Below are 16,494 nucleotides of genomic sequence, written 5' to 3'. Positions count from 1 at the left end.
AATTTTTTTTCCAAATAGGGCCCCCAACATTCCAGGATACAGACCAATATCCACAGATGGTGAAATTGACAATAACGGGTAGAGAGTAGGACAGTCTACCAACTGTCTTGAATCTGGTGGGTCAGTCCTGAATTTGGGTGGCTGTCTCACTTAGCCAGGATTTGGTTTGACTACAAGGACAATTGGGAGGTATGTCCTGCTTTACACTGTACTGCTCCTGAAGGCAGAGCTGTGTGCATCTAACAGTAGTGCTCACAGTTTTGCCTGTGCATTTGGCTAAAATGATAACCATATTACATTATAGGGCCCCCATGTCTTAAGTGCCCCGGACCCCCTAGAGTCTTAATCCAGCTCTGACTATGGCAGCTTATTTTACATATCATTTTATGGTAAACACAGACTTGAGTTTCATGAACCTTAAATGAGCTCATTGAAATGTGCAAAGTAATCTGAGACATCAACCCCTCCACAGCTTATATTACTTTATATATGCACTTAATACACGTTCTGTCTACTACACACAATATATTTCCAATAATAATGGGAATACTTGTGGCACTCACCACTAGATGTAAATGCTTTTACTGAACTAACATGAAAGCATGTCACAGCATAACAGTGAGAACACACATATTAGTAACATATAAAACAGTGCCCCCTGCCTGCCGTTTTGTGCACCTCAGTGCTGGCTGCAGCTGAAGGTACTATGGACAGATTCATAGATTGCACCACTCCTTGCATTGACTGCACAAATCCACAGAGCTTGTGAACAGTTACAAGCTTTAGTAAGTCACCCCTAATATTTTATACCTAATGTAAGAGAGTCAATCCTATTTCTATCACAACAAGGAGCAACTACAAGCTTACACATTGTTATATATTTTTTAAGACTTTACCTTGCTATTTATTCGCAGCTGAAACCTTAACCTCTGATTAATTTGTTGTAGTTCCTCTTTTTCTTTAGTTATTCTTTCTCTATCAGCTTTTTCTTGTTTAAAATCTTCTTCATATATCTGGATCTACGAAGCGTTAAAAAAACATACATTAACAAGGTTATATGCACTACAAATCTACATTAAGAACCCATATTTACTATTTACACTGGGAACGGAACTAAACCTTCAAAGATTAAAACAGATACAGTAAAGCACCATATAATTAATTAAATATTCATACATGTGAAAGAGATAAATGCAGACTAGGGTCTAGATTTACTAAAAATTGTATTTGGCAGAGATTTTAAAGCTCTGCACAAAACCGTCAGTTTAGTGTTCCAAAACGCCACATTTATAATAGGGTAGTTTGAGGCTGGAATGAAACCATGTTTGGAGGTTTTAAAACACCTAAACCACCAGCGCTTAGGTCAAAACCGACGGTGGTTTAGTCAACGACGCCAGAAAAAATCTATTTTGTTCAGACCTGCTTCTGATAGGCTAGATAGGTCAAACATTGTGCTGTTTGCTATTTTCCAGTCAGAACATAAGAGGAGGCAGATGAAAAATCATTATTTATTGATTAAGGGGATAAAAATAAATTCTAATTAACATGGGGGATTTAAGTTTTCATTATATTAAGAATAACATATTATTGTACTATTATATTATGGGGCAAAATGATTATATAATTATATTAAGCGAGCAATACTATTTGATTGCTAACGGGTGCAATAATAATTATTTATGATGGGGGCACCATATATAGTGCTCTATAGATGGGTTGGAACCTTTTAACCATGATTGAATGATTGAAACCCCGACAGTAGTATGCCTGACTTGAACTGTAAAAAAAAAAGACGTTTCATAATAGCAACTATACGAGATCCCGGTACTAGTAAATGACATCACTGTAAAACGCGACACTACTATTATTGCTGTTAATGGGGGTATACAAGAAAGCACCGGCTGTACAATGTAGAAGTGTTTGTAAAAACAACATTGTACAGTCGGTGCTTTCTTGTATATAACTTCTACCAAGCATTCGCTGACTAGGGTCCCTATTTATTTATTTATTATACACTTGCACCACACTATACACTTTTATGTATTTTCTTTGCATTGTGTGGCATCTTTTTGTTTTGGGGTTTGTGTTTAGGCTCTTATGTGTAACCCTCTCCCCTAGTTGTCGGAGGCTCCCTCCTTCTGGGGGGTACTGAAGAACCAGTTCCTTGGAGGAAGCTTCGCCTAACTCAGGGAGGTCTTATGGCTGCAGGAGTCGGAGACATCATATGGCTACCCCAGCTTTGGCGAAGGTGGTTCTGAAGACCCTTGTCTCCCTATGGAACCTTATGACCTTTTCCTTCAAGGAAGAATCCAAAGTCCCAAGCCCCTAGCACTGGCTTTATGCACAGCACGGGGTGATTTTCAAGCACCCCACCTCCACTTTAATAAAAAATAGGACACAGTATTGGTTGAATGGGGTGTGGTTTGGGTTGATTTCTGACATGACCTAATTTGTCCAGATTTCCAATTAGGAATGTTGACAGATATGTGAGGAGCCCTGCTGGGAACACAGTTTCAACACACTAGTTATTTCATTTTTTTGGCTGTAGTGCTCTCAGAGTACAATTCCTAGTTTTAAAATCAAATAGGGTTGGTGGGAAGAGTGAGCATAGAGCTGCAGGACTCTTCTGACTCAGTCCAGCTGCAGGACTCTTCTGACGGAGTCCTCCAGTAGTACACTTGTTTGCTGCATTAAACCCCAATTGAAAGTTGCTTGTTAAATGTCATCTTACTTTGTTACTAATGGTAATAGCTTAGCTAGTGACAACATATGTCTAATCCTTATTGGATGTCTATGCAAATGGGATCTGGTATATATTTTCATAGAAATATGTAGGACTCCAAGGAGCACATTTTAGAATATTTTTGTAATGAATAGATCTGTTCTGACATTATTAGGAAGGTAACATATTTCAGTTCATCCTCTTTAACGAAATAGCAAAATGGTATTACAGCTTATGTTTTAATTTAATTAATTGCCAAATTTTTGATACCTATTTCTAACCAAAATTGTGAGTAGAAGATACTGCAACTACTGTAACTGTCATTATGGCAGGGTTTCCTAAATTTGGCATTCCCACAGCAGGTTACTGCCAGACAAAATCATCCTTTGTAGCTGTAGGACTCTTAGAACTGACTCTCTTGAGTTTTCTACAAACAATGAAGCACAAAGACTTTAACTGTTTAAGAACCGATCTTAGTTCACTTATTTGTAAATAGCTCCTCATGATTGCAGTGCTCTTTCTTATTATCTCCAAGGCTGCTTACATTTGATAAATAATAAGAATAAAAAAATTTAAAATAGCCAACAGTCCACCTAAATGTTTGATAAGAATGTAAAAGAACAATACAAACAGCACATGTTAAGGATTAGTAATACTACTTGATTTTTCCATAGGCATTGGTGCATTATGCAGCATGGTCAGTCTAGACTATGTGTACTGGATCTATTGAAAACTACTTCTTGGGACTCCATTGCCACCATTAAAATTTAGATTTTACTATTCTTTTAAAATGCACCATGTTGAGGACAATTTAGCACAAAGGATTAGCTTTATGAGACTGGTCATGTATTTTTTTTAAACCTTAATAGCCCAGAACATGACGCTTTTTCTAAGAACAATAAAAAAAAACACTTTTTAAGACTCAGCAAGTGAACTACAGCAATCGTTTTTGATGCACCACTAAAGGTAAAATGCACATTGGTTAACATGAAAGAGCTGCTAACAGCATCCACAAATATAGATGTAAAATATTTGAGATTGCATTGATAAAATACATTAAATGACATAATGATTATGGTCGGGGCCGGTGCTAGGGTCCTCGGCGCCCTAGGCACAATTTCAAAATCCTCCCCCCCCCAGCACACTGCCCCTGCCCCCTGGGTCTCAATGCGCCCCCCCCCATCCTGTTACCTTAAAGGCGACTCCATAAAGATGCTCCTCGCTGCGGGGTCCCGCCCCTCACTGACACTGTCGGGCCGTGATGATGATGTCACGCCCGACAGTCAGTGAGGGGAGGGGGAGTGGAGGAGAGGAGTCAGAGGGACGGTCCGCCCCATGAGCTGTTAGAGGAGAGGGCGGCGGTCGCGATCCATGGCCCCTCGCCCCTCCCTGTGGATCTATCTGAAGCTATGCGGCGGCCGCGGAAGGTATGCTCAGCGGTCGCCACACAGTATTAAAGTACAATACTTCTGTGGCGCCCACCAGAGCCCGGTACCCTAAGCAACTGCCTAACCTTGCCTAATGGGACGCCGGGCCTGATTATGGTAGATATCCAACTATATGCTTTAATCAAGCAGAGAATCACTTTGGGTTGTCCAGTTTCCATACCACCTCCTTCTTACATCTGCCTGCTCTGTGTTTTTATGAGTATATTGAGCTGAATATAAATTTGTCAGAGTAACAGGAATACACAGGTCTCTGACATGCCTCCCAGCATTACTAATTGAAAAATTAGGACAACTTAGGCTACACTCAAACAAGCCCCAGTTGTCAACACCACGCGCATTTTGGGGAGGTAACAACTCTTTTGACCTTTGCAGATTTCTAATTTCTCACAAAAATCAGAACTGTTGGAATTATGCTCTAATATTTGCATTACCTGCACAGCTAGTATGGCAGCAATATTCAGTAGGGTTCAGGGTAAAAGAGATAACTCAATACATATTTATCTGTAATATTACATATTTATTGGCACCAAATATGTTTGATAATTATCTCACTGGGTTTTAACTCTGGTTCACTTTCATGTTTTTGAGTGCTAGACCATGCCTTTCATATGAGTTATTAACTCATCTAGTTTAGGTTTAGCCTCTCTTTAATCTTAATTGAAAAGTAGAAATCAGCAAAGGTTTGACTGGAATTTTCCGCAAATTTAATTTTATGGTGGACAAGCTGTTTTGTAGAGGTGACAAGTTCTAGTGATGCAATGTTTGAGTTCTGCTTTTGTTTCGGCATTTTGCAGTTTATTTGTTGGGTTTTTTTTTATAAAAAAAAAATGTTATTGTGTTTTTTAGGGATACAAAAAATAAAAGGGAATGAAGGAAGGGGTGTACAAAGTCCAATCGGGACCAATGGTAATCTGATAATAAATATATTTGTATATAAATATCATTTAAGCATTATTCACAAATAAACATATATGTAAATCATAAACAATATAGTAAAGAGGAGAAATTAGGTCCTTTTGGTGAGGGTCCTAAGAGGTGAGAAGTAAAAGTAGGTAACTGAAGGAAATGAGAGAGGAAGGAAGAGGACAGGGGACTGTTAGCAGAGGATAGTAGGAAGATGGAAACTGAAAGTGTATGAAGGAGTTAGGAGTGTGGCTTATTCTATAGGTCTGTTGTGAAATAGGAGGTCCAAGCGTTCCAGGTGGAGGAGAACTTAGAGAGGACGGTTATGAATAATACTGGTGATATGTTCCATTTTATGTGTTTGCCAGATTTTTGGATTGAGTGTTTGAATAGTGGGTGGGTCTCTCTTCTTACAATTGAAGGTGATTAGGCATCTCGCCACTACAAGAATATGTTCAATCAACTTTTGTGTGTGTTTCAGAGTATCAGAGACTGTGCGTGAGAGAAGGTAACAGGAAATATTGTCATTGAGTCGGATGCGAGTAATTTTTTTAATCAGATGATGCATCTCCTTCCAAAAATGTACTATTTTGGGGCAAGTCTACCATATTTGGGCCAGGGTGCCTTCCCCTCCACATCCTCTCCAGCATGAGGTAGCTGCATTAGGGTAGATGGCTCAGAGTCTTGTGGGTACTAGGTACCATCTGAATAGGAGTTTGTACTAGTTTTCTTTAAGTTGTGTACAAATTGAGCTTTTAGCAACAGGTTTACGAACTCGGGTCCAATCCTCTGGGCCAAGAACCTCCCCTTGTCCTCCTCCCATCTTAGCTCATGTCTCTCTTTAGTAGGTTGACTATGCTTAATAAAGAGTGAATAGAATGTTGAAATTAAGCCTCTGGAGGGGGACCTAAAAAGACAAAAGGATTCAAGTATGGGAGGGGAATGAGGGTTTTTGCATTTTATTTTATCTTGATAAAAATGGCGAATCTGTAGATGTTGAGAAAAAGCTGATGTTGGTATCCCAAAGTGATCTCGGAGAGTAGAGAACTCTGTGAAAAGGGTAGAAGGGACTATATCATAAAAGAATTTAATGTTATGAGATGTCCATTCTTTACATTTATTATGGTCCAGTCCTGGATTAAATTCTGGGTTGTTCCAAAGAGGGGTCATGCGAGATGGGTAAGATATAAGATCGATAGTTTGAGCACAAAGGTTCCATATTGATAGCGTGAATTGATAGCACGGTGGCTAAGTGGTTAGCACTTCTGTCTCACAGCACTGGGGTCATGAGTTCAATTCCCGACCATGGCCTTATCTGTGTGGAGTTTGTATGTTCTCCCCGTGTTTGCGTGGGTTTCCTCCGGGTGCTTCGGTTTCCTCCCACACTCCAAAGCCACACTGGTATGTTAATTGGCTGCTATCAAAATTGACCCTAGTCTCTCTCTCCCTCTCTCTGTCTGTCTGTCTGTCTGTGTGTGTGTGTATGTTAGGGAATTTAGACTGTAAGCTCCAATGGGGCAGGGACTGATGTGAATGAGTTCTCTGTTCAGAGCTGTGGAATCAGTGGCACTATATAAATAAATGGTGATGATGATGATGTGTTGGAGGGAGTAGGAAAGATGGGGGTCAGTGTTTAGGGTGGATCCAGAATAAAGATTAGGGGGAGAGTATGTGGATTAGATGACCCTCTATGTCTAAATATTACAATATGGAATCGCGCTCTCCACCCAGGGTTTGCGAGAGCTGCACCTGCTAAGGGTATCCCTCCCTTTAATAAAATATCAATAGAATTATTAGATCCACTTAAATAACAGTATGTTCTTAACAACAAAGCACATAAATGCAAATCTAATTACATGGATAAATGGCAGATGTTAATTCAGAAGCCTACAACCTTCATGAGAATTGTTATTTACATGGAACATATCTTTAACAGCATGAGCCATCAATCTGTATGATTAGAATTGTGATTTATGTGTGATCTATTGTTAGAATTCATTTATTGATGAGGATGGCTTTTTTATCCATACAATTCTTGGATTATTAACTGCCCTTTATCCATGTAATTAGATTTGCATTTATGTGCTTTGTTGTTAAGAACATACTGTTATTTAAGTGGATCTAATAATTCCATTTGAATTTATTTAACTATTTAATCGTGGTATTACATGATTCATATCTTGTTTCGTATTTTAAATAAATGTTTTAACCTTTTATATTAATATTTGAGGTTTATTTAGTCAGGTATTAGGAATCTAGTTTATAAGGTCAATCATCTGATGAGCGCCCAGCACTGTTGACCCTCTATGTCTACCCACAACTTGGTATGTGAGTGAGAGTGAGTTAATATTGCCTGTGTGAGGCTAGATAAAATTTATGGAGACAGGGAAGGCCTAGGTCTCCCTCTCTTGAATGTCTGTATAGAACTTTTAGGCGGACTCTAGCTCTCTTGGATGCCCAAACAAATTTAGTAATATTGCTTTGTAGATCTTTGAGAACCGTGGTGGGAAGTCTAATTAGAAGGGTTTGGAAAAGGTAGAGGAGTCTGGGGAGCAAGTTCAATTTTATTGCTGCTATTCCACTAATCCAAGAAATATTTTGAGAATCCCATTAACGTAAATCATTTTTGAGGGCATCTATCAATGGGGCAAAGTTTGCTTGGTATAGTCGGTCATAGTGTTTGGGAATATAAATTCCAAGGTATTTAAATTTTTGGGGTTTCCAGTGGAATCGATGGCTGACTTTTTGGATTTGTAGAAGGGGCGGAGGGATGTTGAGAGGAGAGCCTCTGTTTTTTCAGCATTAATTTTAAAATTTGAAGGTTTATCATATGCAGCAATCAATTCCAAGTCTTACGGAATCATGTTTTGGGGATTGGTCAGTGTAAGTAGAATGTCATCAGCATAGAGGGCCAATTAATAGTCATTGAGTTCCACCTTGATACCTGTTAAATTTGCAGTGTATTTGTATACTCTACACCTTGCAGAATATATATAGTCTGTAACTAGAGCTGAGATGATAAGTCTGTTAGTTTGCAAACATATCTTGTGATCTCATGTGCCACGGTAACGTCTCATCAGGAGAAATTTGCTTAATGGTACAACATGACGACAACTGCAAAATGGGCTAGATACCCTAGAGCACCTTATATTGCTTATTTGCACGTAGATATTTGAAATAACATTCAAAAACATTCATATGTGTGAAAGATATTCCTACTATGGTCTCACTAGCATGACTTCATTAAGACATACATTAAATCAGACTGAGCAGTGTTTTAGGAGTAAACAGGAAAGGAACTATACACCTTTCACACAAAATGAATCACCTGCTGTATGAGAACTTCAACCTTTGTCCTCAAATCTTCATAATCCGTGTTCTTTGCAGGTGAATTTAAACTTGTCGTTTCCAATTCAAACTTCTCTTTCCTTGTGGCTTTTAGGAGGGCCTGAAATAAAATCACAACAGTATGGAACAACCCAGCACTGTTTAATGCAATTAAGAATAAGGTAAATAAGGGGTTAATGTATCAAGCTGAGATGTTGCCTATAGCAACCAATCAGATTCTAGTTATAATTCTGTAGAATGTGCTAAATGAATGGTAACTACAATCTGATTGGTTGCTATAGGCAAAATCTCCACTTTTCAAACCCGCCGAAAACTCTCAGCTTGATAGTGTGTTTCAGCCATTGATAAGGTGATTATACAGTTTAAGCTATATTAGCCGTCAAATATTTTGTTTGCAAGCTTTCAAGATTACTTACAGATTTCTGCCAAAAGCTTTAGTACCTTTTGTTTTTTTAAACAATTATTGTAATAAAGGTAAGAATCACAAAATCTAATAGCATTCCAATACTGTGTCCTTATATAGCACTAACATCTAAGTCCTTCAAAATGGTCCGTCAAAGGTCCGTGGATGTAGATAATTCCAAATAGTAGGAGAGACAGCTCCACTGGATACCAGCATTGCAACAAAGGATAGTCAAGAAATATTTGAAACATTGCATACACAATAATCAGTATATAATTCTATCTTGTCTATTGCCATTTACATCTATATTATAGGAATGGCACATTAAAGTAGATGTCTTGAGCAAACTGGGTGAATTGTGTTTGCTGAGATGACATTATTATTCTTACATAAGATGTGTGGTTTTCTACTTTGGAAAATTAATACCACAGTCTTGGGTTTGGCGGATGTTTGAGGATTGTAGTAATTGTGTGGATCTAGTTTCAACAGTAATTTATCATTCATACATTCTGAGTTAAACATGTTTATGAATACACTCTGTGGGATTTATTAGCAGTTATTTTGGCATATACAGCCCTAAACCATATTGGGTGTTTTAACCAGGCTGCAACTTGGCAAATTAAACTATAACTGCAAAAGCAGATCTAAATTTAAGTATGTGTATCCATTCTTTCTTTAGTTGGAGGAAGTCAGATTCCATCTCTCTATCCTCACTGACTACAAGAACCTGCACTATATTCAGAGTGCAAAAAGGTTGAACTCTAGGCAAGCAAGGTGGCTGTTTTCCTAACCACGCTTTATTTCATGATAACATAATGCCTGGATTCAGGAGTGTCAAGTCTTGCACACTCATCCCACATCATCCCAGTTTCTTTACACCATCCATGATGGAACAGAGTTACAACTCCTTATTCTAATTAATACCCAAACTTTACTTTTAAGTAGAGATGGGTGGGCTCGGTTTCCTTAAAACCGAATCCACTCGAACTTTGGGGTTCCGAGTACTCTCTCGGTACTCTCGCGCCTATTCGGATTCCAAAACGAGGCAAAATATCATTGTGATGTCGTCAGATCTCGCGAGTTTTGGAATCAATAAATACCCGCCTCCATAGCGATCTAGCGCCATTTGAGAGAGGGACAGAGAAGGGTTAGGTCACAGTATAGAGCATGCAAAGTGATACAGTAGAAATAGGAGGGTGGTAATTTTTCTGAATTTGCACTACAAAGTGTTTGTGGTCTCATATACACCCTTATAAAAGAGCTGAATTTCTGAGTGGTGAAATGCTAATATAGCAGTGATTGTATGAAGAATGAGGCCTTTGCCTTTCTCTATGAGTGCGAGATCTAAAAATGTCACTGAGGCTTATTCTTGTAAGGTCACTCGTGACCAAGCAAGACCAAGTAATTCGAAGTCCAAAAGTGGTGCACAACTACTGTTATGTGTGAAAGCCGAGTTGCAAGATAACAGTAAGGCATAAGAGGAAAATGTATGCTCAGAATCAGAAATGACACCAATCCCTGAGGAGAGTCCATCCACGAGTGGTATGTGTAATCGGGACCATTCTGATAGTGTACCTATAAAGAAGGGCCCTTTCAGCATTTCTGCTGATGTGTGTCTGAACAGCCCAAGTGTAGCCAGTGATACACCAATTGAGGATGCTACTTTGGAAGAGGATGAGGGGGATATTTGTGTAGCCGACGAGGGCGCTAATGAGGATGTTGATAAAAATGAGGTTGTTTGTGTAAGTCCTGCACCAGTGGCAGCAGTTCTGGCACGTGACAAGAAGAAGCCCATTGTCATGCCTGGGCATAAGACCAAAAAAGCCACTTCTTATGTGTGGAATTATTTCTACCCAAATCCTTACAACAGCTGTCTAGCCATTTGTAGTGTATGTAAAGCCACAGTCAGACGATGGAGGGACCTTAACCAACTAGGAACCTCATCCATTTTACACCATGTGACGCGAGTTCATGGCAAGGTGTTGGGAAAAGCTGAAAGTTATGGTAAAAAAATCACAACAAGCAGTCCATCATCAGCTAGGACCCTTCTCTCACCTACATCCCGACGCCTGCAATCTACATCCACAACACCGTCCTTATCAATATCCTCAGTAGCAATCGGAGTTAGTCCTGCATCCATGTTGGTAAGGCTCGATGACTCCTGCACTATCCTTGATTCCACTGAAGAATTCTTGAGCGTTAGTCCTACTGCTGCTGCTGTTGCTGCTGTTGGGGGGGAATCTTCCTACCATAAGCAGCCCAAGAAGAAGAGCACTAGTACTTTACAAGAATTAACTGTGAAACAATCTTTTGCTAGAGGAAGCAAATATGACAGCAGTCGCCAAGCGGATCACAGACGCCATTGCGACTATGCTAGTGTTAGATCTGCGTCCAATATACACTATAAACGCAGCCTTTTTTTCACATTTAATTGATGTTTCGTGTCCCCGTTACAAAATTCCATTGCAACACCATTTGTCAAGAAAAGCTATTCCTCAATTGTACCAGTCGTTCGTAAAAATGTACTAATTGGGCTCAAAAATGCCATTCTACCCACTGTACACTTAACCACAGATATGTGGACAAGTGGAAGTGGGCAAACCAAAAATTATATATATATATATACTTAGTTTTACATGCTGATGACAAATAAACCCTCAAAAATAAGCAAAGAGTTAAGTTTGCTTTTGTGTTACTCCAACATAATGACTTGCATTTAGGATCTACTGTGCAGAGTAAGTCTGAAAAAAATAATATTGTCGACATGTTCTAGCAAGTGACAGTTTTCATAAGTGAGTGTAGTTTGATACTATTTTCAGCCTTTAACTTTATGCTAAAATAACAACAACGGTAAAGTGGAAACTTTTTGCATTTTTCTATATAGAATTTGGATTATACTGCTCTAATTTTCTTTTATGCTTAAAGCTTAATATGCTTTTGCATATACCGTGTAGATATAGATTTTTTACCTTGCTGTATTTATATCAGTTTGTCATGTTGACTCATGAAGAAGCACAAGAGGAAAACAGTACGGCTCTGTACTGCTTCAGATTATATGTCATTTAAGGACTGTGTAGGGATTATTGTTTCAATCGACTGCAATGTGTTTCCTGAGGAAGTCTTTGTGGTTTACAGATACATTTTACTTGCCACCACCTACCATTTTTGTCAATTTCTTTACTGTTTTCGAAAAACCCGTATGCTAATATTAACTTGCTCTCTGCCAGTCTGTTTATATGTACAACAATAGTATGGGTGTGATATACACACATTAGAGAATATTCATTTTCTAGTGTAATGTGTATTTGCTGGGGTTAAGTAAGAAGCTGTATAAAGTACATGTACATATGACAAGGGCTAATTAATAAAACAAACAACTATATGAATATACTGCATATTTTGTTCAAATCTCCGTGATAAATAAAACAAGGATACCCCATAATGAAGAAATGCTATATTTTAATGTTATATTGTAAGTAAGGAAAGGTAGTTGGCGAAAAACAGAAAATCCGGTGACAGGTCTTCAGACCCTGAGATTTAATCTTAATCTTTGTAGAGAGGGACTATTGGATTTGAGAATGGCATCTGATTGGCTGTGAGCAGCAATCGGCATTATTTGCAATCATAGTATAAAACCCTTTTAAGGTCATTCTATACCCTTTCTGTTTTAAATGTAATTTTGCATTTAGTGTTGCATGGTCAAGCAACAGATCAATGCATGTGCACATTAAAATACTGGTTTCTAACAAGTACAGCCTACAGGACCTCAAATATATCAGATCATTGTGTAAAGATGGATACGTATTTTATATTCTGCTGTTTTTAGCTGTAGTTGAGACATAAAAGGACTTTGTCTTCATATTAAAGCTTATCATAACCATCTCTTTCCATTTAAATATAACTCTAGGTGTGGCAGTATCATGGAAATCCCCACCTCTCAGTTTTACATAGTTTGAACCACTGAAGCAGCTTTACATTTTTAAATTACTTGACTAATCTATATATTGGCCCTTACAAAAGAAAACAAAGTGTTGTTGGGGATTTTACCATGAACCTAAATGAAAAGAGATCGTAAGTTAAAAAGTTTGAGGCTCTGGAAAACCTTTATAGAGTTGCCATGATTTGACATTTCTGACTTAATAGTACATGCAAATACATACACATCATGCAGTGTTTCATGTTAGCCATTTATAAAAGAAATGCTTAGATTTTTACAAGAAAAATCACGAAAAACTAATTTTAAACATAATATTTTTGTTTCATTGCATTCTATAATGTAAACAGGTTAGCGACTAATGCTTAAAAACATGGGATAAATGTAGAATGACACTAGATATACGCTTATACCCCCTGCCAGTTGATTTACATAAGAAAACACCAGTTCAAATGCCAACGAAACCACATGTCAAATGCAAACACTCCGGACATGCGTTTGGTAACTATTGTTTTTACATGTGCGGTCTTTGGATCTTACTCCATTGATAAATGCATTGAATGAGGAAAGAAACATTTGGAGAACTGTGATGCCGCACAAACACAACACAAAAATGCAAGTGGATACCATTGTCAGACCCATGTATATGCTTTGCTCTAGCAATTAAAACACTAATAAAATCATGTACTGTATTAAAAGACCACTAAGTACGTGGCCTTATATCTAATCATAAGCATTCCCATTTTTTCAGATAGTTTTTTTTAGTATGTTAGAAAATCAGCCACTTCAAAACTAAGATGTGCACAGAATGTAGACTACTTTGTCCTTTTATTAATTGAAAATAATAGTGGAATAATTCCTCTCTGCGAGCTCTTATAATAATGCCCTTACATAGTGTAATAGCTTCCATCTGTATGCATCATTTTAGACAAGCCATTCCTGTGCACAGAGGCTGGCTAGGCTGGTGGCAGAGAAGTATCTGGACCCCAAGATGGTCCCTTAGTGGGCTACCTTGGGGTGTGTCACTGGGCTACCTGCATTGTTTTCCATATAAAATGTTCTTAAGAGGTTGTTGAGCCGAGTCTCATCCCCCAGGCTAAAATGTGCCAGGCAGCCCCTTCTTGTGCAGTGCTACATAACATGCTGGTGATAAATATAGTTAAAACAAAAGCTAATAATATTACTTGTTTGATGTCCTTGTCTTGATCACTACACTCATCTCTCTTCTTCTGTAAACTCTGTTCCGGTCCAGTATTGTGTTGACATAATGACAGTTTCACATTAAGTTCTGCAACCTGAATACAGAGAATCCTATCATTAAAGCTCAGACACACATTACAGTTCCACAAGTCATATGCCTGTTTTCAAAGACCTCTCATTTGAAAAAAAATCTAAAAATGTTATATTTTACCATTAAAAGGTTTTCATCCCTTGTTGCGGCTTGGGTAAGTTTGCAATGGATCAGTAGTAAATAGTTAATATAAAGAAGTCATTTGACTGGCATTGGGTACATTTGGTGGTTTTATTTAACTTCCTTTTGTGAATCAGATGAAAAATGGGAGGGTTGGGGGGGGGAGAGGGAAAGTAACTAGTGGTGTCTGTGAGAACACCTGACTTGTGAAATGAGGCATTTGTGACGTGTGTGTGTGTGTGTGTGTGTTTGTGTGACTTGTGAAATGAATATATGTCATCATGTTCATTTGATTTCATCATGTTCCATTAATTGGTCCAGAAGTAATTTATTTTTAATAGCACTAAGCAAAATAATGTGCAATGTGCAATAATGAAACCAGTCCCCAAATTATATTTGCTGCTGTTGTATCAAATACACTGTACATCAAAATAATTTAAACATTGTGGGCCTGAGTCATTAAGGCACGTAAATGCCAATACATGGCGTATTCTGAATAAAATCGCTCTGAGTATGCCTAGAAACAAACCATACTCTAGAGAACACAGAAACATCCAATTATTCTTTGAGCCCAAAGAACTCTTACTACAGCCTATGATTTCAGGGGTGGAATGGGAATGTACTATGCAAGTAGCACTATGCATGTACTACGCAATATACTATGTACATTAACTATGTAAGTACTCAATGTACAGTAAAGACATGCCAAGTTCCAGCACACTCAGCAGCGTCCAATTCAAGCTTTGGGAATCTCAAAGGTACGTATTTTGCTGTTGTATCATCATCATTATGATCATCAACATTTATTTATATAGCGCCACTAATTCCGCAGCGCTGCACAGAGAACTCACTCACATCAGTCCCTGCCCCATTGGATCACTTGTAATAGCTACAGGTCCGGTGTAAGTGCCGATTAATAGTGATGACAGTCGTGCATGTACAGGGCCTGATCAACCAATAGGCTGATCAGGCTGCAGCCTGGGGCGCTGGGACCTAGGGGGCGCAGCGACAGCAGCATGCAAGATTTTTTTTACAATTTGTTTATTTATTACCGATTCTGTGCCCCCGAGTCGCCCCCTTTGCCGACACCACGCTGACACTGGCGCTCACGCTCACTCCCCCCTCCGCCTCTTTTCCACTCTTCTCCTCACCTGACACTGACACTGACGCTCACTCCCCCTCCCCTCTTCTCCTCCTCACTGGCTGTCGGGAGTGATGTCATCATCACGTCCCGACAGTGTCAGTGAGGAGCTGCGGTGAAGAACTGACTGCCGACAGGAAGACAGGTATGTAAAATAAATAGCGCTAGGGTAGCGATTTCGTTGCTATTGTAACCAGTACTTTGGTGTCTATAACGTTACTGGGTGTGTGAATGGGTAACAATTATGTGATCAAATGTAAAGGATTGTGCGGTTAGATATATCACACTAGTGGTCATGTAGTGAAAAAAATCGCTAAGGATAGCAAAATAATATAACATGTTAAGATTTATATGGTTAAAATAAATTATGCACATGTACCCCACAACAATGATGAATTTAAATATTGTCATTCCACAGTTAGGGACCAGGTTATACATTCACTTCAGTTCATATCTGTTCATATCTTTTAACAATCTGTTAAAAGGGTATGGAGTCATTAAGTTATGAGGAAAGGTTAGCCAGTTTAGGCATGTTTACTTTAGAAAAGAGGCGTCTAAGGGGAGATATGATTACTATGTACAAATACATTTGGGCTCAATACAGAGAGCTTTCATGGGAACTTTTTACCCCAAGGACCATACACAGGACACGTGGTCATCCCCTAAGGTTAGAGGAGAGGAAATTTCACAACCAGCAAAGGAAGGGGTTCTTTACAGTAAGGGCAGTCAAGATATGGAATTCATTGCCAGGGAAGGTTGTGATGGCAGATTCAATAGATATGTTTAAGAAAGGGTTAGACAAATTTTTAGCGGAAAGGTGTATCCAGGGATACGACCGTTTATTTAAAATGAAGGATAGTAGTGGATATAGGGTAAAAATAGGACTGCAATATTGAGTCTGGGGGAATTTTCACAATTGAAACAGATTGGCGGTTGCTTACTCTGGATTAATTTCAAATATAAGTGCAGGATCGCAGGAGATCCAAAATAGGTTGAACTTGATGGACTGGTGTCTTTTTTCAACCTCATCAACTATGTTACTATGTATTTATGGTCAAAATGGTATTAATCTGGTGTGCAAATAAAGGTTGTATGAATGATGCAATTTATTGTTAAATTTTAACTTCATTATATTTGTATTATTTTGAATCCCGACTAATCAGAGGTAGTCACATAAGGGACAG

General features: G+C 38.6%; 1 protein-coding gene and 1 long non-coding RNA gene across 3 annotated transcripts in view; one reads left to right on the top strand and one right to left on the bottom strand.

Annotated features, from left to right (window-relative positions):
- Positions 1 to 16,494, top strand: part of LOC142105869 (uncharacterized) — a 91,397-nt gene that overhangs the window by 56,875 nt on the left and 18,028 nt on the right. The window contains exon 3 of one of the 2 annotated variants that reach the window (XR_012679723.1): positions 5,017 to 5,076. The exons of the other annotated variant lie outside the window; for it this stretch is intronic. This is a non-coding gene — a long non-coding RNA (uncharacterized LOC142105869). The remainder of the gene's footprint in view (positions 1 to 5,016; positions 5,077 to 16,494) is intronic. 2 annotated transcript variants of the gene reach the window in all.
- TNIP3 (TNFAIP3 interacting protein 3) overlaps positions 1 to 16,494 on the bottom strand; it is a 45,951-nt gene that overhangs the window by 12,179 nt on the left and 17,278 nt on the right. Inside the window, exons 6-8 of the mRNA XM_075189525.1 lie at positions 13,943 to 14,053; positions 8,402 to 8,521; positions 897 to 1,019 (exon numbers count right to left, since the gene is read on the bottom strand). Of these exons, the coding sequence (XP_075045626.1) occupies positions 897 to 1,019; positions 8,402 to 8,521; positions 13,943 to 14,053 (354 nt within the window). The remainder of the gene's footprint in view (positions 1 to 896; positions 1,020 to 8,401; positions 8,522 to 13,942; positions 14,054 to 16,494) is intronic.

The sequence above is a fragment of the Mixophyes fleayi genome, chromosome 1 (genome assembly GCF_038048845.1).
Source record: "Mixophyes fleayi isolate aMixFle1 chromosome 1, aMixFle1.hap1, whole genome shotgun sequence".
NCBI classification, from domain to species: Eukaryota; Metazoa; Chordata; class Amphibia; order Anura; family Limnodynastidae; genus Mixophyes; species Mixophyes fleayi.
This window is presented reverse-complemented; position numbering and strand designations above follow the sequence as displayed.